General features: G+C 37.7%; 1 protein-coding gene across 3 annotated transcripts; it reads left to right on the top strand.

The window, feature by feature from the left end:
- The first annotated feature begins 614 nt into the window (after positions 1-614).
- LOC139964368 (outer dense fiber protein 2-like) lies at positions 615-21787 on the top strand. 3 transcript variants are annotated; one of them, XM_071965915.1, is made up of 18 exons: positions 616-798; positions 2482-2618; positions 3266-3424; positions 3877-4044; positions 4671-4858; positions 5950-6079; positions 7145-7276; positions 7909-8172; positions 8794-8909; positions 10054-10233; positions 10805-10940; positions 12153-12263; positions 12769-13008; positions 13086-13109; positions 14147-14247; positions 18107-18188; positions 18606-18812; positions 21260-21787. In XM_071965915.1, the coding sequence occupies exons 2-18, from the start codon at positions 2490-2492 to the stop codon at positions 21443-21445; spliced, it is 2553 nt and encodes an 850-aa protein (XP_071822016.1). In that variant the 5' UTR covers positions 616-798; positions 2482-2489; the 3' UTR covers positions 21446-21787. The 3 variants fall into 3 exon arrangements, with proteins under 3 accessions (XP_071822018.1, XP_071822016.1, XP_071822017.1); XM_071965916.1 differs by lacking the exon at positions 616-798 and adding an exon at positions 824-942; XM_071965917.1 differs by lacking the exon at positions 13086-13109 and having other exon boundaries at positions 615-798; positions 12769-13032.
- Positions 21788-22402: the final 615 nt, after the last annotated feature.

Raw genomic sequence — 22402 nt, 5'->3', positions numbered from 1 at the left:
GCTATATCTGCTCAACTTGTTCCTTCAGATACAGTGTCCGTTGTAAATATAGTATCACACAATGTATATATGTTGCGTCCCTAGTTATGAGTTCTCATACCAGAGTTTTGCTGTACACCAGTTGGTGGTCCTTTAGCAAACAAGATTTTAATGTTGTATCCAATACTACGTACAGTAAGACTAGAGACTACAACCAGAGTTTTGCTTACCAACAATTAGGACCATTTGACCACAAATACAAAAGTAAGTCTGCAAAGGTTTGTCCTTTTCGTACTCTTCTTTCTCTCGGTTGTCAGAAACGACGATACTTCTGGTCACAACTTTAGGCATGGCTGAAACTGAAAGTTTTGGTACCAAAACTCTTTGCCTTTTGTATAAGCGATAATACTGCAATTATGTAAAATGCTCACATAATGTGATTAATTTAATTAGCTCAAGGAGAACATGCGATCACAAGATAATATTTTCCTACTAGCCTAGGTTGCGTATGGCGTTGGTAATGCTTCGCTGTACCACATTTAATAAGTCCCACCCAGTTGAGTGACATCATAATAATTGGCCAATCAAAATCTTTATATTGGATTGCAGCATTCTATGAATGGTTTGTCCTCAAGGAAACATAAACATTTCTAGATAGTGAGTAGTAATAACGCTATAATAAATATTCTGCCTTTGAATAACAGCTGACATTTCTTAGACAACGACACGTCTTTTCGATTGCCTTTCTTTTTGATCAGCCAAGCAATGCGGGGAGCAAATCTTATATGTTCATCGAGGTCCATATTATAGGCTATAAGGGTATGACCGCTTTTTAGAACTGAAGTTCGTCCTGCATCTGAAGTAAAATATCCTAGCTCGGTGTCTTGACAATACTGTACCAGTGCCACCAAACATGCTTAGGCTATAGGCCTAACTTGTTAGGAATTAGTGATACATAGTAATGTAAGATTAACACTGAATATTAGGCTTGACCTTGCTCAATAATACAAACTGTATAGGCATAGCCAAATAATGTTACACGAGGGCTATACCTCATGAATTGAAATGTGAAATTTTAGCCGATGCTCATCTTCTTTACTAAGAAACCATCACAATTGTTGTCACTTCCTGGTTGTCAATATCAACAAGTTATGGAACACAGGCTAAGCTAGTCCTATCATAGTATCAGATCCTTACTTACTAGTACTACTTTGCCAAAGTGCATGTTGTGTACCACACAACTACTGTAGTAATACAGCCAATCTATAGGTTTAACATTGCAAAATTATTTTACCCAGCATAACATTAAAAAGCAAACTGACTTTACAGTGGCCTTAGAAGAGTTAAGAACAACATTGCATGATTACTTACTTCATTACTTCTATTACTTACGACTTACTATTCTCTTACTTCTATTCTTACGACTAGTCGTAACAAGAATTTCCGACTAAGCATGTGCAGTTGCTTTAACGTGGCTATTTGTACAACCAGGAGTACTACTTTTACGACCAGGAGTAACAATAATATCCGTTTAGGGTTAGGCCGGATTAGGGTTAGGGTTACCCCTACTACAGTACATGCACAGTTGCTTTATTTACTTTACCGGTGTGAATTCGCTGATGTCGTAAGAATAGTTTATAAATAGTTGTTACGACTAGTCGTAAGAATAGCCACTTCCTAATTACTTCTTGTAATTACAGGTAAGCTATTTCAAATAGCCTAACCGTAGAGCCTAATGCGATGATAAGCAATTGATAATGAGTCTACATCAACACATAATAACTTAAATTAAACATATACATGGATGTATGAATTTACATGTAGGTTTTCTTCACAGAAGCTTACGGTAAGTTGGTACTTACATGGTGAAAAATGAGTTCCATCTTGCCTTGGGAAATTTTGGAGAAACTAGACATTATATATACTCACAAATTTCTTATACAAACAAACATACAGTACTCTCTCCAAACATTTAATTGTGATGTAAATTGTACAGAATTCTTGAAGAATGAATTTACAACAACATGAATAGTTTTATATCAAATGAATTTTCACATAACAAGAAGGCTAGGCACAACAGTCATAAGCATGTGGAAAGCCTAACAACCATACTTATGAGCAAGTATGATCTAAAACTCATACAGTATGAATAAATCTTTTGTGAGAAAAAATTAAGAGAGTCAGTGGTCACTGTACTTTGAAGATAAATTGCTCGGTCACCATACTTATCACAAGCATGTACTGTTTCAGAGCACCGCAGGCCTGGAAATTTCAGACTTCCTGAACATAACTGGCACTATTCATTGATTTGTCACACTGCTTTAGCATCTGATCTAGCATTTTTTGCTTTGTATGACGGTCAGAGGTATTTTCAGTAACATTGGAATCAAGTTACATGCACAAATTTTGAGGATAGTATAAACAGCACTGATATGTTGCACTAGACAGCACTGATAATCTCCATCACAGTGCTTTTTTATTTGATTTATTTTGGCAAATTAGATTAAATCATGACGCTGGAGAAAGGAAAGATATTTCCGGCCTCCCCTCCCTTACATGTACATGTCGATGATGAGACCCCTGTTCATGTTCACATCAAGAAAAATGGCAAGAAATCTGCTTCTTTAAGAGCATCAGAGGTAAGTATTCTGTTAGTCTAGTTCAATAGAATCTATCACATGAAGAACGTTCACTGCTCTTATGTGGTGTGCAATATGATGTCTAGATGTAAACAACCGGGGTTAATTCAGTGTACATCTGATCAGTTGAACAGCTGTTTAGGGATGTTAGCATTTCGTGTTCATAGTACATTAGAAATATCAACAGAGCAACCAAGGTTCTTTGTATTGTTTAGCAGAATAGTAAAAAGCCAGTACACCTACACTGCTATGTGCTACTCATATTCTCTTTTGAATGATGTTTTCAGGGAACAATTCAGTGTTCAAAATTTGCTGTATCTTTCGACTCGTATAGCAATTTGACTGTTTTGCATTGCGTTTGTGATAAATTATAGTCCCTGAATTACCCTCATGAATAGATTTGTACTTGTACTATTGGAAGTCTAGTGTATAGATATCAGTGTGAGGTAGTACTCGGGAACTCTCATCCTTGCTTAAAGTCTTGTACTCGCACTCATATCACTGTGAATTGTACTTGTCCACTTGTGCTGTTTGTACTTGTACTATAAGCCTTGTGATACAGTCGCCCTGCATGACAAATAAGCAGCCATTACTGATCCTTTTCTACTCATTTTGTCATATACATTCTTTTTTTTTTGCAATCGCAGGACAGAATGAAGACAGCCAGGGCTTCTAGCCTGAAGACTAGTGGATCTAGTACATTTAGACCATCTTCAAGCTCCAGTATGTTCAGACCATCCCCTAGTAAGGAACCCTGGATACCAGCCCCTGGTAAAACGAAGAAGAACAAGAAACTGATGTGGCAGGTACAGTAAAGTGTACACTTGAATTTCCATTGATCTCTTCATGGAGGCATGTAATCAAAACCAAAGATATTGACAATATATTTAGTCTCAGCGCTGTCTGTGAGTCAAGATAGCCTGGATGTATTTGTTTCTAAAATGGTACAATCTGTTTACGAGACTATACTGAAGCATATTAAAAGGAAACGATGAATGATTTGAAATGATACGTTCAGTTTTCCCAACTGATGCTGATGTGACCTAACACTGACAAGATCATGCTCAGTCATAGGCACATGCGCAATGTCCGACTATCCACGATCTTCCACACAACGCGATTGAGTTGAGTCGGAGCATGGCAGGCAGTGTGCGGCAGGCTTTTCGTTACATTTGGTGAAAGACGCTTTCTACCGGAATGGCTACAAATGCTGGCTGATGTTTACTTGACAATCTGTAATATCTGTTCCTTACTCTAGAGTGGTACCCACAAGCTGGATTTGAACATTCCTGAGCGAGATACAGATATTGTACACTCCACACTGAGGATGGAAGACTTAGACGAAGATGAGGAGGATAGAAAACATCTCGAGTATGAGAGAAAGATCGACAGTCTCATGTCTGAAGTAGGAAACCTTAAAACTGAGGTCAGATTACTCTTCTGTGATTGGTTAAACATGGCAGTATTCCATGATAAACACGGCCAATACAATTTCTACATGATATGCACAGAGATTCGAAAGATGCAACAACACTAATGTACTACTCTGTAAACTATTGTATGCATAGGATAGATAGCCTTGTGTGCTGATTGTGTTGAAGATGCTTTAGAAAGATTTGACACAACAGGTAAAATAACATCAAAATTAGCAGAGAAAGCAGTTGATTCTCAGTGGTAACACATCCTCTATGGCTGAGCAATTATGCTACAAACTCACAAACAGTTGTTTCCACTATTGCTAGAAAATTGCAACCCAAAAAAAACGTGACATATACTATTTCATATGCAATTCTAATAAATGGTACCGGATGGGCAGTGGCACATTAGACTAGCATTAGAGTAGACTCTCCTATGGAAAGAATAGCATAAATTCTTAGTAAGTTAATGTTAATGTTCATTGCAAGATTTTCTGTTATGCAAAATGGATGTTTGAATTTACACCTCCCTCAAGTCTCATAACAAACATATAGCAAACCTCTTTCAGATGAATTTTAAATAACACTGCGTAAAATGACTGATGTTTTCTGTTCTCTCTCGATCTGCTCGTTGTAGAAGAGGTTGCAGAGGATACGATCAGAGGCAGACAAAGCAAGAGATGAGCTGCATATATCTCGAAAACTTCTGGAGGACCAAGAAGGGGAATTATTGGATTATAAGGAGGAGCTGAAGATGTCCGAGATGGAGAACAAACATCTCAGGAAGTCTGTGGAGAAACTGAAAGACGATACAGAGCACAGCAGGTAACACACATTGGTAGGATTTATAGAGAAGCAGGCCCAGAATTTCACAAGTTTTAGCCACCTGCTGATCATTAGCACTTCAGCAGTTATACAGGGCTTATGTTAGGTACAGAAAACATGCCGATTCTTTGACAGACGGTTGTTTACCGACTCACCATCTGTTTAAGTTCTTATTAAGTCTACTGGCAGAAGATTGCCGGTGCCTGGTTCTCTACTGGCAACAGTAAAATCCACCGACAATTAGAATAAACTGATACTGTAACCTACTGAAGGAATTATATTCAAAATGTCTCAGGAAGTCTGTGGAGGAACTAAATGATGATACAGAGTTATAACAGGTAACACCTCACTGAAATAGTATGAATTTCTAGAGAGGTGATAAATAAACAGTGCACTGGCTAGGAAAGCATCTTAAGAAATCGATGGAGGAATTGAAAAGGTGACAGAAGCAGGCGCGTAGCCAAGGTGGGGGGGGGGGGGCAATGGCCTGCCCTAGTAATTTCAGTTAGATACAACTTACAAGGCCTGGGAAGTTCCATTTCCAACGATCTTGGAGGCAAAATTGGGCCAAAATTTTCTTGTGCACTTCGGGCCAACCCATGGTGGCGCTACGCATAGATACTTTGCATGAAGGCTTTGCCCCTCCCTTGGCAAATTCCTCGCTACGTGCCTGATCAGAGGACAACTCTATTACAATTATGGTATTCATGGCATTCACCTATTTCAATACTCTGTGTGAACATCCTTTAACTGCCTTCTCAAAGTTATGTTTCCTTTTCTAACATTTTACATTTTTCTTATTTGTCCCCCGTACTTAACATTTCAAACTACATCGCTTTACTAGACAGTCTTGATGATGATTTTATTTTTTTCCCTTGTTTTTCTGGGGGGTTTTGTGATTTTTAATTCAAGTTCGTACTTTGCTAGTCCATGTTTTGGGATGTTTTACATTGATCCCATGTTCTGTTCCATTTATTAAATGTTTTCCATTTGATCCCATGTTTTGTTCCATTTATTGAATGTTTTGCATTGGTCCCATGATTTGTTCCATTTTTGGGATGTTTTACATTGATCCCATTGTTTTGTTTTAGGTTTGAAGCAGACCTTGCTCAATCAGAGACAGGCAATCTCTTGCAGAAGTTGGTAGAAGTCGAGTTGGATGCTCAGGCTGCTGTCAGTCAAGTCACAAGCCTCAGGGATACCGTCCATCAACTCAGAGAGGTAGGTAACAGGATTAAATCCTCCACAGCCAAACTCACCCCAGTTCTTATCTCTGGTACTTGCAAAATATAAAATATAAAAATCTTGAGATGTGTAGTCTTTATTTTCTTCTTGAAGTATTTCTTTCATTCCCTTCTGTTATGTACAGTGATATTCAAAGATGGGTTCAAAATGTTAGTCTTATGATGATTTGTGCCAAACATAATGCATCCTGATGTACAAGAAGAAGTGCGAACTAACAACTCTTACCGTCCACTTTAGTCATAGTTTGACCAAGAAAGGGTCTATGTGTTGAGCAGGTGAACCCTTATATATGGTTTTCAGCATGAATAGGGGTACAGTAGAGTTTGAAACCCTCAAGGCCTCCAAGCTTGTTTATATTATATATATTATTCGACATCAAATTAGTCAACTGTTAAAGGAGGCTTTGATTCCATCACCCTCTGTGTAATAGTCATCTTTTTAAAAGGGATTACTTGAAGGACATTTTAGTCTTGATATGTTCTTTTCCAAGAAGAAAGAATGATTTCAATGCATGGAATGTTCCTCCTCTAGCTTTTACTTGTTTTCTAAAGATATCGACCATCTAAATATGTTCTTATCTGTAGAATGCTCCTTTAAGGTTAAATTGACAATGACCTCAGCTCCTCAGTGCTGGCTGTAATGTTTAAAATGTTTATGCTTTGTTTTATTAACTCAAATAACACATGTTCTTTGTAACTTCATATGAACAACAAAGTACTCTTGGATGTCATTCAACAACAATTGTCCTTGACAAATTTGCAATGCATTGTAAACTAGTCCTTTGATGCCATGGCAACCTTTTGTTTTCCTACTGGGTTTTTGTGTGGCATCTGAGGCTCTAATTAGTCTGGGTGTGTTAGACTAAGTAGTTCAGCCACTTTATTTTATAAGCCTCTGATTTTTAAAGGGACATTTCTCCCCCCAAAAATAAGTGGTATAGACATGCAAACTATACCGCTAGCAGTGTCTTTTGAACAGTCTGTGATATGCAACAAAATGAAATGTTGAATTTGTTGTTTCACACATCTTTTTATTTCACAGGAAAAAAGAATGACCGGTCACGATAGTAAAGTACTTGCCAAGCAGAGGGAGTTGTTACTCGACCGTTTGCAAGATTTCGAAGACACGAATAGAGGGTTGAGGAAAATGCTTAAAGAACAACACAAAATTGAGGTTTGTTTCTACCCTCTAAAAATAAAAACTTGATGGGAGCTTTGGCTTCAACCAAATTTCACAGCAAAGGCAAGATTGTGGAATTTTATCTTTGTAAAAGATTCAAAGCTTGTAGATCAAACATAAAGTATGACTTTTGCATGCCGATTGTATTAAACATGAGAAGTGGCTAAACCACATTTATGAATTGAGAAGATCTTTTCCAGTGCTGTTCGGAGTTCTTTAATCTTTGGTAAGATTTTGTAGAGTAGCAGTCGTTGATCAACAACTTCATGAACAGTTAAAGTGTCGGAGAACTTTGATATTTTTGGTAGCTAAAATTTGTTGGAAGCCTCAAAAGTTTTCTTGGATGATCATGCAGTCACAATGTGAGGTTCTGGAGCTGTTGGCAAGCTGTTGTCTTGTGTATCACTCACTGATTACAATTTGTAATCAAGCAAAATTTCTCAAAGTTGATCTCAACCACAACTAGCCTCGGCTACACAACTGATAATACATTTGAAAAGATTGAGGAATCCCTTTTCATCTTTCAATTTGTGGCTACCCCATACATTGCACACTTTTGAATGCAATAGAAAATTTATTTGTCCAATGGACAGATGCAGTTTTTTTCTTTTCTTTTTTTTGTCCAGACGCAAAGAAAACAGACACAAGAACAAAGAGATGTACTGCTAAGGAAGTTAACCGAGTCTGAGGTTGAAAACCAGCAGCTAACGGTGACCATGCGGGAACAGGAGAGAGAGTTTGCGAGTCTCCGGGCCACCCTCAGTGCAGAGAGAGACGAAGCCAGGTCATTTGCAGACTTGCACAGCTCGGTGGAGTCTACTCGAGCCCATCTCCAGAACCAGTTGAGGAAACGAGAGGCAGACTGTAACAGGATGGCGGTACAGATAAGGGTGAGGCTAGAACAAAGTACAGACTTTAAAAAGTAGCCGGCAGTGTTTGCTACTGGAAATTTTATCCACATGAAGACAGGGTTGTAACGTTTATGGTCCGTCAGTGATATCACAAAGAATCAGCTAAAAACAAAAGCCAAACTTATATATAGGGAACTAAATATCTCCCTTGATATCAAACACTTGGTTACTTGCTAACTTACATAACATCCTGAATTAACTCTCTGGTTATCCACGGTAACTTTTACCGGTTGGTCAATGCCAGCAACCACTGTTTCAGAAATCTATCACTCTCAGATTAGACTCGATTGATAAACAATGTGCAAAGCTTGACAAACTGCAAGAATTTTATGTTGACTACTAACAAAAGTTTGCTAGAACCTGCTATATGTCACTGTTAGTACCAATCATACATCACGTATGTCTTTACTCACAAATAGTCTTGATTATAACTTTAAGCCAAACGTTCAAGCAGCCCTTCTTTTTCAGCCCCACTACATTCAACAGATATCTTGATAGAAGAAATGTATGCAGTTACCTCATGATCTTTGCCGTTTGTGCATTTAAAGAGTTTTACAAGTTTTTCTTCTAACAAGTTCCTGCATATTTTGTCATTTTCAGAATTTAGAAAATGTGATTGAGCAGGAGAAACTTGAGAACGAGCATATACAAGGTCTGCTTTTAGCCGCAAAGGAGAAATCGGCTGCAGATAAAGAAGCCCTCAAGAAAGCAACAAGGTTAAAATTATTTTATTTTTTATATTATTATTATTTTATTTTATTTGGAAGGTATTCATTTTTCAAACTTCCTGATGCACTTATTAATTTTTTTTAAATTTTTTATTCAAAGTGGAAAGGTCACATAAGATTTCAATTAAAGGGTAACACTCTTGAACATTGCCTGTTTGTGCCAGACATACTTAGAATAATACTCACAAGATAAATTTTATCAAAAGAAGAACAAAAATTCTGCATTGGAAAACATCTCTTAGAGACATACACACACAGCTGACTCGAGATTGACTTTATCAAACTATTAAATCAATACTAAATTTAATGATATTTGCTAAGAGGTATGTACACAACTTGAACCTAACAAAAAACTCCTAACCCTAACAATTCCGCGATAAGAGGCATATATGCAAGCTTGACTCTATGCAACAAGACTGTCTTGTATAGCTAAGGCTGAATTTTGCCTATTTTGTTCTATTTTATAATATTCTATATAAACCAGACAGTGTAACATTTGCGCACAAAACTTGATATCCCTAGATCTGACCGAGAGATTTATGTCGTTATAACCATGTTGGTTGACTCCTTATTGGAGTGTTAATAACCATCTAAACCTAATGTGATGTACTGTATTCATTTGCAAAACAAAGACAGATGTGAATTAAGTCGCCCATCTTTAATGTAGTGAGTTACAGCCCTAGAGTTGAGAGTATCGGATTGCAAAATTGTTTGGATGGTCTCCACAAATTTGCAAGAAATAAAAACGATTGCCGATATTTGTAGGCAAAAAGAGTAGAAAAATCCTGGACGTTAATTACTTCCAAAAGTGAAAAAATATAGCGTAATTTTGTACTGAAGCACCCTTCATCAAACACATATATCTTAACTCTTGTTTTTTGGCTGTCCTGTGTGTCAAATACGTTTGATTTGAAACAGTATTTGACTAAAGTGTTTTCTTGTGTATTGTCCACAAGGAGTTTCATCTCCCAAATTTGCCCCCAAATATGACGTTTTAAAATAAAAAGCAAAGAATGATACAACTGATTTTTGCTATGTTTACATCATCTGGGAATTTTCAGAATATTTATTGCCATTGGAAAGTAGGAATCAAGTTTTGCATATATGTTTCTCCATCTGTGTTAAATTCCAGAGTACAAAAAGAGCGGGCATCCAGGAGTGAAGATGCGGTTGAGAGGCTGAACGCTCAACTGATGGAGAAAGAATCGGCATTTATAGACTGTAGGGCACAATTAGATGAGATCAGAGCTGAGATTAAACTGATAGGTAAAGAAAAAGCACAACTAGAAGCTACCAGAGCACACCTCCTGAAGTGAGTACTTTAACTAGCTAACGAGATGTAACTAACTATAATTTAAAGTGGTATCGTCTTCCCTGAAGGAAAAAAAAGTATTTGTACTTTCTTTGTTTTTAGATTGGTTTAAATTTTTTTCTAGTTCCTGGAAAATGGTTATGTCAAGTTTTGTTGCATTGTCATCTTTTGCTAACTGTGTAACCACGGAAACGAAACATGTGTTGTCAGTATAGCATTTGCATTAGAACCACAGTAGATCTTGTGTACAGGTTCAAGGAAGGTCTTTCATTTTCGAAACTAGTCTACAGAGGTTAATGCATATTCATGAGACTATTGGAATAATGCAAACACATTGAGAGCTTTCATCCACTAAAATTGTCCACATCTTTCCTAGCAAATATCTATGGGAAATGTTCTCTTATTTTAAAATGATGTAGGCGAAGGAAATAGGATCCTTTTGGATCACAGAAAATGCAATTCCCTTGAGATACCATTATGAAAAGAATTTTCCCCTAACTGGGATAATAGGTTGCAAATTTTCTTAGTCACAACATCTCAGTTTCTTTGAAAGATAAACTGGTGTTTTCAGTCAACAGGATGACTTGACAGAGAATAACAGAAAGATGGAGACATTTTATAAGACAGAACTCGATGCAGTGAAAGCCCAACTACACTCCAAGACCAGCGAGGTCAGCAGTACGAAACTGGAGAATGAAAGGCTGCAGGTTAGAGGCTTCGACATAGCAAAAATGATAAAGAGTTACCAGGAAACTTTATATCAGCAAATTGGTAGACAGTTTACAAATTGTTAAAAAGTACTAAAGCAAGCATGGTAACCATCGCCCACTGTATAGTTTACTTAAGTCTCTTTTGGAGTGGAGGGAGGGTCGTTGATCGATAAAGCCTAAAAAAACAAGTCATTTTTTTGTGATTTCTGAAGATATCTCAAGACCCATCAAAAAATCCTTTGTGATCCAAACATTTGATGGGGGGGGGAGGGGGGTCGGAGGGTGAATGATAAAGCTTAAACTAAAGTCATCGTTTTCCTGCAATTTCTGAAGAGATCTCAAGACACATCAAAAAATCCTTTGTGATCCAAACATTTGGTCACGACCCATTTTCTTCCTGGGAGACCAAAAATTGCTTTATATGTTCTTCTTCCATTAGGTCAAATTATAACCCCCTGGACTATCCTCTCAAGAGATTCAATTTGTTTCTGTCGCCAAAGAGTTTCCTTTGCTCTGCAAATTGAGGATGGAGTTGTGTTGATATCTCGGAGTATATTTCACTCTGTTTTCTTAGTACAGTGCCTGTTGTGTATGAAAGGCGTGTGGTTTATTTCTTCATGTCTTGATGTGTGCGATTAGCTCAAATTTTATACTAACTGTGACCGATAGTAATAACAATTTCAGTCTTGATTCATAAATACAAAATACAATGATATTATTTATGGACCAATGATTTTTTTAAAAAGAAGGCTTTTACTTAAAAAAATTTATCATTTGTTAGTACATAATTAAACAGACTGAAGAGATTGTTACGTTTTGTCCTCAACAATATCTGATCGGTGACGATCATTACATTGCTAATAGAGTAAGCTATATTAATGATAACATTGAATGGCATGTTCTTCATTTGTTAGTATATAATTAAACAGACTGAAGAGATTGTTACGTTTTGTCTTCAACAATATCTGATCGGTGACGATCATTACATTGCTAATAGAGTAAGCTATATTAATGATAACATTGAATGGCATGTTCTTCGTTTGTTAGTACATAATTAAACAGACTGAAGAGATTGTTACGTTTTGTCCTCAACAATATCTCATCGGCGACGATCATTACATTGCTAATAGAGTAAGCTATATTAATGATAACATTGAATGGCATGTTCTTTACTCTTTTGTCCCTTTTTTCATGTCAACATTTGATTAGATTGCCATGAACTCCATCCAAGAAAAATTATCGCAAGCAGAGGTGGAGGTGCAGCAGCTCAAGAGCAGTGTGCAACATTATGAGACCATGTCCTCAGAGTACCAGACACAGGTGAGTATTTTGAAAACTACAAGTGAGCAATGGGCAGCATATTGAGGTCCTGTCCTCAGAGTACAAGGCACAGGTGGGTATTTTGAAAAATGTTCTGAGTAGTTTGCAAGATTAAACATCGCAGTTAGATGCAAAGGTACAGCAGCTCAAGAACAATGTGCTATGTCCTCAAGAGTACCATTCAGGGGAGTAATTCGAAAACCGCTCTGTTCAGTTTGAAACATTATAAGGCCATGTCATCTGAGTGCCAGTCACACGGCAATGTCCTCTGAGTGCCAGTCACACACACGGCAATGTCCTCTGAACACCAATCACAGGTTAGTAACTGCCAGAGAACTACTCAGAGCAATTCACGTGGCCATTTCCTCTGGGAACCAGTCAAAGATGAGTAATTCTAGATATGCAAGTGATCAGTGTGTGACATTGTTAAAGCCATGTCTTGTTAGCACTTATCACATGTGAATGTTTTTTTATTTTTTTTATATTTTTTTATATCCTAATGCAGATAAGTTCAGCTAAACGGGAAGCGATGAGCGCATCCCTTAAACTGGAGCAGGAGCAGCACGATCTTGTCCGAAAACAGACTCAGTCTCAGGTGGAGATAGAGAAGGTCAGGAGTACCTTAGAGCAGAGGTTGAGAGAACTCGAACCTCTTCCTGAGATGCTGAGAAACTCTGAACAGAAATTATTAGAAGCGACAGAGAGACTCCTGAATCAAGAGCACAAGACAGCTGACCACACAAAGGCATTTACCGAAATGACGCTAAAGGTGAGTTGTACTCAGTAATCAGGATTGTATTGATGACAGCCGACCACACAAAGGCATTTACTGAAATGACACTAAAGGTGAGTCGTACTCGGTAATGGGTATTGTATTGATGACACGCAGTGTCTGTCGAGATGGGGTTGGAGGAAATATAAGACCCTGTTGAGATGGGGTTGGAGGGAATATAAAACCCTGCGATGTGGACAGTCGTTTTGGGGACATTTCATTTGTCTAGAGTTTCCAGTGAGAGTGAGAGTGTGAGAGGTATTTATGATGTTTTCTTCTATAGCATGCACAAACCAAGTATGTATAGTCCTTGGAGCTATTGCCAAAAACAAAAGGAAATGCAAAAGTATTGCCCAGATGTGACATACGGTAAGCAAAAGATAGAGCGGTAGTCTAGTTATTTATAGCAGTTGTCCTGCTGTAGTATACTAACAGAGTTTGATGATCCTTCTGTTGGCTTTGAGCTGAAATAGATTAACTTTGATAAAAGACACAATGATTTTTATTCTAGATGGTTGAGTAGAAAGCAATTTACTAGAAATACTATAAAATAAAGGTAAAAATTAGTACAGTTATTAAATGTTTTATTGCTTTTATACCATACATATATATATCTATCTATATATATATATATATATATATAATTGAAAAGCGTAATGAGTTGGAAAATCAAGAACAGTGTAAAAACTTTCAGCCTCCACCGGGATTCGAACCCGGGCCTCCCGCTCTGTACGCGGACACCCTAACCACTAGGCTATGGACGCTGAATGTATGTCCAGAGGTAAGGAAGGTCATAATTCCACTGTAGGCGTTTGTCACCTGTATCGAACATCGAATGCTAGTCCTGTTTTTGGTGACATTTTATATATATATATATATATATATATATATATATATATATATATATATGTATATGTATATATATTAAACCAGGGGCATAATTAAATATGCTTCTGGGGTGGATTTACCCCCCCCCCGGAATAAAATCAGGTGGCTTACCCCCACCCCCCACTGTCAGACAAAATATTACCTAAAAAAAACTATCATACATCAACATAAACATATATATATTGCATTACTGATATTTATCATGTCTGATACATGACTTTAGATGGAACACCAAACAAGCCAGATGGAGGCTCTGAGAGAAAAGCTACATGCATCCCATGATGAGAACAGACTAATCAGCAGCAAATCAGAGGCAGTGCAGAGGTAATTCCACTACTCTAGCATTATAGCTGAATATTTGTACTTTATTCATTTATAACGTTATTATATAAAAAGCGTATTCAAATCTATTCAAGTGCAGTACTCCAACACACTCAAACGTGCATGCTTTTTATTCTACGTACTCATATATATTGTATTTTATTCCGCAGTTTTACTACAAATTAGGTGTCTTTTTTCTTTTTTTTTTAATACTATTACATAGCGTTTTAGAGCACTTTTGTGGATTTTACGCTTTATAAAATAAATTATTATTATGATTATTAAAGATGCAAATTGCTAATTAGCAGAGGCCGCAACAACCAGCATTAAAAACTATCTGGCGCTATAAGCAGTGCTAGGTTGTGGGGGGTGGGGCGGTGGTTAAATCAGGATCGGTCTACACTAAGCACTGGATAGTTTCCACTTACCGGTTATGTCTGTACGTACAGCTGGGGATATTTCACTAGTTAATAATACATTGGCTGTTCCTGGTGGAAACATGTCGGTATTCCTCATGTCATGAAATGTTTTGCAAATGACACTGGTTTATTCTTACATACTAGTACACTAAAGACTGTAGGGCCCATAAACTGTGGTATTTGAATGTTCATGGTAGTGCGCATTATTGTTGGGAAGTTTGTCTAATGGATAAAGTACCATGCGAGAAAAGTTTGGTTTATTATTAGGTTTTCATAAGTTTGACAGCACGTGAATATGCTACTGTAGGCCTAGTCCCCCTATTTTTATTTTTTTTAATATTTTTTTTACCGATATATGAACCGACGTATATATTTGAGACTTTCCTTTTTCCCTCACTGTGTTCATGGCAAAGCTCTGTGTAGCCTAAGATGAGGAAATCTTCTGTTTAAGCCTGGACAAAGAACACTAATTAAGGAGAAATTGACACGCTGGACTATGACAAAGTGAAAGAGCTTCGAGACCTGGCTAGGGAGTGTTCAAGCTCTGCCTGATAACTGCTTAAAGAAGTGGATCGGAAATGCATTTGTAGAATAATTTTAGCAGTGATTCTGGTCTGGTTCTTTCATATCCAAGGGTCATCTGAATCTTGTATGATAAATTTTTATTGATATGGTGGCAGGCAATGTTGCTAAACTGCTGGTACTGTTGAAACTGCAGCTTAGGACGTTTACTTTTACAAATTGAAGTCTATTTGAAACTGGTCTGATCTGTTTCCTTTTAGTTATGAGCTTGGATTTTATTGCGACAAATACGCACATCATTAAATTGTAGAAAATTTGCCTGTACATTGTTTCCACATGATGAGAAGATTAGCAGTTTCATTTAGTATATACTACAAGTAAATGAAAACACTGTTACCAGACCCTACTGATTACTAGTAGATGACAACACTGTTATCAGACCCTACTGATTACTAGTAGATGACAACACTGTTATCAGACCCTACTGATTACTAGTAGATGACAACACTGTTACCAGACCCTACTGACTACGAGTAGATGAAAACACTGTTACCAGACCCTACTGATTACTAGTAGATGACAACACTGTTATCAGACCCTACTGATTACTAGTAGATGAAAACACTGTTACCAGACCCTACTGATTACTAGTAGATGACAACACTGTTACCAGACCCTACTGATTACTAGTAGATGACAACACTGTTACCAGACCCTACTGACTACGAGTAGATGAAAACATTGTTACCAGACCCTGCTGACTACGAGTAGATGAAAACACTGTTACCAGACCCTACTGATTACGAGTAGATGACAACACTGTTACCAGACCCTCCTGACTACGAGTAGATGAAAACATTGTTACCAGACCCTACTGATTACTAGTAGATGACAACACTGTTACCAGACCCTGCTGACTACGAGTAGATGAAAACATTGTTACCAGACCCTGCTGACTACGAGTAGATGAAAACACTGTTACCAGACCCTACTGATTACTAGTAGATGACAACACTGTTACCAGACCCTACTGATTAAGAGTAAATGAAAACACTGTTACCAGACCGTACTGACTACGAGTAGATGAAAACACTGTTACCAGACCCTACTGATTACTAGTAGATGACAACACTGTTACCAGACCCTACTGACTACGAGTAGATGAAAACACTGTTACCAGACCCTACTGATGACTAGTAGATGACAACACTGTTACCAGACCCTACTGACTACGAGCAGATGAAAACACTGTTACCAGACCCTACTGACTACGAGCAGATGAAAACACTGTTACCAGACCCTACTGACTACGAGTAGATGAAAACACTGTTACCAGACCCTACTGATTACTAGTAGATGACAACACTGTTATCAGACCCTACTGATTACTAGTAGATGAAAACACTGTTACCAGACCCTACTGATTACTAGTAGATGACAACACTGTTACCAGACCCTACTGATTACTAATAGATGACAACACTGTTACCAGACCCTACTGACTACGAGTAGATGAAAACATTGTTACCAGACCCTGCTGACTACGAGTAGATGAAAACACTGTTACCAGACCCTACTGATTACGAGTAGATGACAACACTGTTACCAGACCCTCCTGACTACGAGTAGATGAAAACATTGTTACCAGACCCTACTGATTACTAGTAGATGACAACACTGTTACCAGACCCTGCTGACTACGAGTAGATGAAAACATTGTTACCAGACCCTGCTGACTACGAGTAGATGAAAACACTGTTACCAGACCCTACTGATTACTAGTAGATGACAACACTGTTACCAGACCCTACTGATTAAGAGTAAATGAAAACACTGTTACCAGACCGTACTGACTACGAGTAGATGAAAACACTGTTACCAGACCCTACTGATTACTAGTAGATGACAACACTGTTACCAGACCCTACTGACTACGAGTAGATGAAAACACTGTTACCAGACCCTACTGATGACTAGTAGATGACAACACTGTTACCAGACCCTACTGACTACGAGTAGATGAAAACACTGTTACCAGACCCTACTGACTACGAGCAGATGAAAACACTGTTACCAGACCCTACTGACTACGAGTAGATGAAAACACTGTTACCAGACCCTACTGATTACTAGTAGATGACAACACTGTTATCAGACCCTATTGATTACGAGTAGATGACAACACTGTTACCAGACCCTACTGATTACGAGTAGATGAAAACACTGTTACCAGACCCTATTGATTATGAGTAGATGAAAACACTGTTACCGGACCAAATTACTGTTATCAAACCCTACTGATTACGAGTCACGAAAGCACTGTTATCAAACCCTGTTGAACTTCATCTCAGTAACTGCATGAATGGAAACCAAGGCAAATAGTACAACGGTAACAGCTAAATATTTAGTCTGCTGGGTTTTTTACCAAGAGTAATTGTCATCTTTTAAAGACAAACAAACCGATACCCGAACAATGGTCAATACATTTTATTTCTCATTTGGCAGATTTAACTAACAAAACCTGGCAAGTTACCCTTTATTCCCAGTTTTCTTTGTTGCCCATGGAGAGATGATCCTCTGATAAACATCAGTGATCTGATCCGATTCTAGTGTTAAAGCACCCTGTCGGTGTCTTTCAGGCTAGCAGAAGTATCATGGTCATGTACCACACAGTCTGTTGCATAAATTTTCAGTCAAGCGTGTCAGTAGCTCATTGGTCAGTGGTGACCGTGGTAACAGATATTAGCATGATCTTTCGTTTTGAGGCAGCTCATAATGTCAGCAGTCATATAAAGTGATTTATTGCAGGACTCTGGAGGCAATATAGCTTTAAATTATTGACATTAAGATTAATAGAACTAGATGTACTACAGAGATGTTCACCTCATGACAAAGATCGTACTCTATACTAAACTTTTCAGGAAACTAAGTGACCTGGAGGACCGGTTCCACGACCTACAGACGATGGCTGCCAAGAAAGATGAATCGTTGCACCAGACACAGGTCAGTAAGCACAGAAGAATGGTTACTCCAGTTGAAGCAATTTGCCCACTGAGGCTTCTTCTTTTTACAGACAACACAAACTTAAGGCAACACCCTAACAGTGACCACAAAAACTGAAAGATGACAGACAGGGTCTTCGATTCTGCAAAAAGTCAATTAGCGAATCGTAATAGTTCCGTCGCAAACTATGATTTTTCCATTGACGGTTTTGTGGCTTGGTGTGTATGAAAGATCTACTCTGAATCCAAAAATGATATCTGAGCCGAAAAAAAGATGTACCCTTGCATATTCAAAGTGGAAATTTAAGTTCAAAATCGCTTTTTTACTTTTTAAGCAAAAAGGATTGTTAGTTGGTGAAGTTTTGTTATCCCCAGTTTTGTGACATTATTCTTTTGACTGTCATTGCTCAATACACAGATGAGGTTGGAAGAGAAGACCACGGAGGCTTCCACGTTGTCAAGGCAACTAGAGCAAGCCCTTGGCGACATCCGAAGAGTAGAAGAGGAGTCGAGGGAGAAGGCCATCTCCAGAGAACGCAACTCACAGGCAAGAATACTGGATCTGGAATCACAGCTCAGCCGAGTCAAATCAGAAATATTGCAAATCAGGAGGCAAAAAGAAGATGTAAGTCTCCTCGTCGCTTCTACTAAATAATTGATTACTTCCGGCAATTATCAAACTCCTGCCAGCCAACATGGGTGTGAGTCGACAGATGGTGGTTGGGTGGATATGTCGTCAAAGAATTTATGGTTCTTTTCTTTCATTACTTCCACCTAGTCCATCGGTGGCTGAAACCAAGTTTCAGTTGTTGTCTTGCCACACAATGACTCACTTTTATCATGCCCGTTTAACTAAATTCAAGCAAAGTTTTGTAATACCGTCATGACAGGCTTTTTGGACTGCTATTTGTGTTGAAGTTGATGGTACCGGCATCTCTTATGTCGTCTAATTATGAGGAATTAATTTAATAATTCAAATAAAAAAAATTATTTATTCAATAATAATTAATTAGTTATATACTATTATAAGAGATAAAAAGCAGTACCCTTAACAAACTGGATATCTACTGCCCCCCCCCCCCCCAACAAAAACTTAGGCAGGAGCTCTTCAAATGAAGACAGAAAACTGACAACAGGAAAGTTAGATATCTTAGACTTGGAAATCTGAAATCATGAATAATTTGTAAAAACTATAATTAAATAAAAAATTAGACAGTGAGATGGAAGGGTAGGACCGTGATAATGTGCTTTGGCGATAAACTGTGCGGACGAGAATAAACAGATAAGAGATAGCAATGGAGGTTGAGGAGTGAATGAGGAGGAGGATTAAGGGATTAAGGGAGTGGAAATAAGTGTGAATGGATTTGTAGGATCTGTGGAATGAGAAAAGGGCGAGGGGAATATTTGGTTGGGTGGGAGGGAGAAAAATGGGTCTGTAATTCCCTTTCTTGGATGTTGAAGGGTGCACAGGTGTAAAAACGTAACCATATGTCTTGAAGATCCATCTCAGGCGTAGTGTGACATGGAAGGTCGACCTGTTGCCCAAGTGGAGTCTAAGTAATCTCTGTTTGCATTAGGGGTTCCCGCACTTGGTCTAGCTGGCCTGGCAAACTATTTTCTCTTGGGGGGTATTTCCCAGGACAATTCCTGGTACTTCCCGCAACTTGCCCAGTTACTGTAGTTACAAAACTTGCCAGTAACAAGCCGGATATTATAAAGAGTTGGTAGATTTGTGTAAGGAGTAATGCGACTGGTCAATGCTCTCCAAAAGAAAACAGTGGCCTGGTTTTATGTGCGGCACTGCACAGTGTGTATTGGTCGCAATGGACGACCATGTGTACTGCATTGTATGTACTACTGTATATGTGCGCTAAATCTTGGTACAAGCATGGCATATGTATGTAAATGCAATCCCCTCCACCCTCCTCCAAAAAAAGAAAGTGAAAATCTCCCTTTTCTAATATTCTAGTACTAACATTGGTCATCATAGTGTTGACTGTGGATCTGTGGCTATAGAAATGTTCCTTTAGGCTAGTGTTTGATTTACCTACATATTGTGTACTACAGACTCTGCATGAAATAAGGTAAATGAACATTAGAGGTGGACAGGTGGTGCAAGTTACATAACCCTTTTGTCTTTTGTGTGTGTCGGGGTGGTGTGGATAATGAAATAATTTGAACCCAAGATGGAGACCTGCAAGATAATGCATCTGGAGAAAAAAGAACATTTCAAAGAATCTGAACAGATGTGGAAATGATCTGAGGTTGTGGAGATTGTGATATTGGTTGTTAGTAAATTTGACAAAGGTCGAAGGGGATTTGGATGGGGAGGGACGACTTCAAATCATTAGAGTTTCTCTTCCAGGAAAGAAGGTTGCAAGGGAAAGTACCTCTGTGAATGGGTTGGTGAACTCTCCTGGCATTTTGTCTTCTTTCGAGATGAATTATAATGATGTCAAGGACAGTGGTAACTTAACGATTAGAATTTTAATTCTGCAGGTAATGTAGTGTTATACTACTGCCTACCCTCAACAGCAGCAGTTGGGGTACGGTACAGTATTAATTATATCATCCATTTAACATCTTGCTTCCAATTTACTTTAGCATGAATCAGTTCTATCATATATATATATATATATGTATATATATATATATATATATATATATATATATATATATGTATATATATATATATATATGTATATATATATATATATATATATGTATATATATATATATGTATATATATATATATATATACATATATATATATATATATATATATATATATATATATATATATATATATATATATATATATATATATATTGAGAACGTACGAACGTACAGAGAAGGAAAATCCAGAACAGTGAAAAAACTCCACCGGGATTCGAAACCCGGGCCTCCCGCTTTATATTCGGACACCCTAACCACTAGGCTATGGACGCTGATTGTATGTCCAGAGGTTCGAAACCGGTAAGGAAGGTCGTAATTCCACTGTAGGCGTTTGACACCTGTATCGAACAATACAAGTTCATATATATATATCCTGTTTTCCTTTCCTCGTCGCAGGCTGAACGCAAGTTTTCATCTCAGCTTCAGGATTTCAAGGACCGTCTGGAGCAGTCGCACAGCACAAACCGAAGCATGCAGAACTACGTACAGTTCCTTAAAAACTCTTATTCTAATGTCTTTGGCGATTCTTCCTTCACGACAAGCTCTCCTTACAAGGGTAAATCTCCAGCTCAGCTCTTTTGACAGTCAGACGCACACCATTGAGAAGGCCTGTCACAGTGGTAGGGGAGGGATAGGGGAGGATTCTGAGGGTTAGGGGGGTAGTGTAAAGCTAATTATTTTCTTTCCGTTTCGTTGTTTTAATCGTATTATCTTCTGTTAGTCGTGAATATTGTTACCATGGTTACCAAAATGTTTTTGAGGGGAATAATTTTTAATGAATTTCAAATTAATAAATAGTTGTATAGACCTATCAATTTTTAATAAATTTAGATAATAATTATTTGGAATTCAAAGACCATTTTATAATGCGAAACAAACTTCAGCCGGTAATCGAGTGTACCACTCAAGTGGCTTTGTGTAGAAGTTAATAATAACAGACATGGCATGGCCACGAATCTTGGTCATGCAGTTCTTGTAATGAAATTGAAATAATTAACCAATTTTTTAATCTTCAGAATTTTTAGATCCAAAAAGTAACGTGTAAAACTTCCACTTTTTATGTATTTATATCCTTTCATAGAATATGCATTGACTTAAAATGCTGTGCTCCTTGCAATTTTTACAACATTGTATAAATTTTATACAGAAATACTCAAAAGGGTTTTTCAGGGATATTGGATTTCTGTTTTTTATATACAAAGCATTCCAAACTTCTTATTTTTTTTTTCCTTTGTCTTTTCCTGACATAGTTTTAGATATTTGTTGAAAGTATTTAAACATTTGCTGTAATTTTGGCATTTACATATTAACCTAATAGTTAATGAGCTGCTCTCTTTTTGTTTCTATTCTCCTTTTTTTCCCCTTTTCATTCTGATTTAGCTGTGGATCTGTGCAAATCTAAAGACACATTGTTTTCATGCAAAGTATCACACCTTACACCTTGATGATAATTTATAGTTTTAGCTTGTGTTGGTCATTATTTTCTTGTTGTATCATCCTAACGATATTCTGTTTTTTTTTTTGGGGGGGGGGTTGTTT

The sequence above is a fragment of the Apostichopus japonicus genome, chromosome 22 (genome assembly GCF_037975245.1).
Source record: "Apostichopus japonicus isolate 1M-3 chromosome 22, ASM3797524v1, whole genome shotgun sequence".
In the NCBI taxonomy this organism is placed as follows: domain Eukaryota; kingdom Metazoa; phylum Echinodermata; class Holothuroidea; order Aspidochirotida; family Stichopodidae; genus Apostichopus; species Apostichopus japonicus.
The sequence above is the reverse complement of the archived record's forward strand: the minus strand, read 5'-3'. Positions and strand labels throughout refer to the sequence as shown.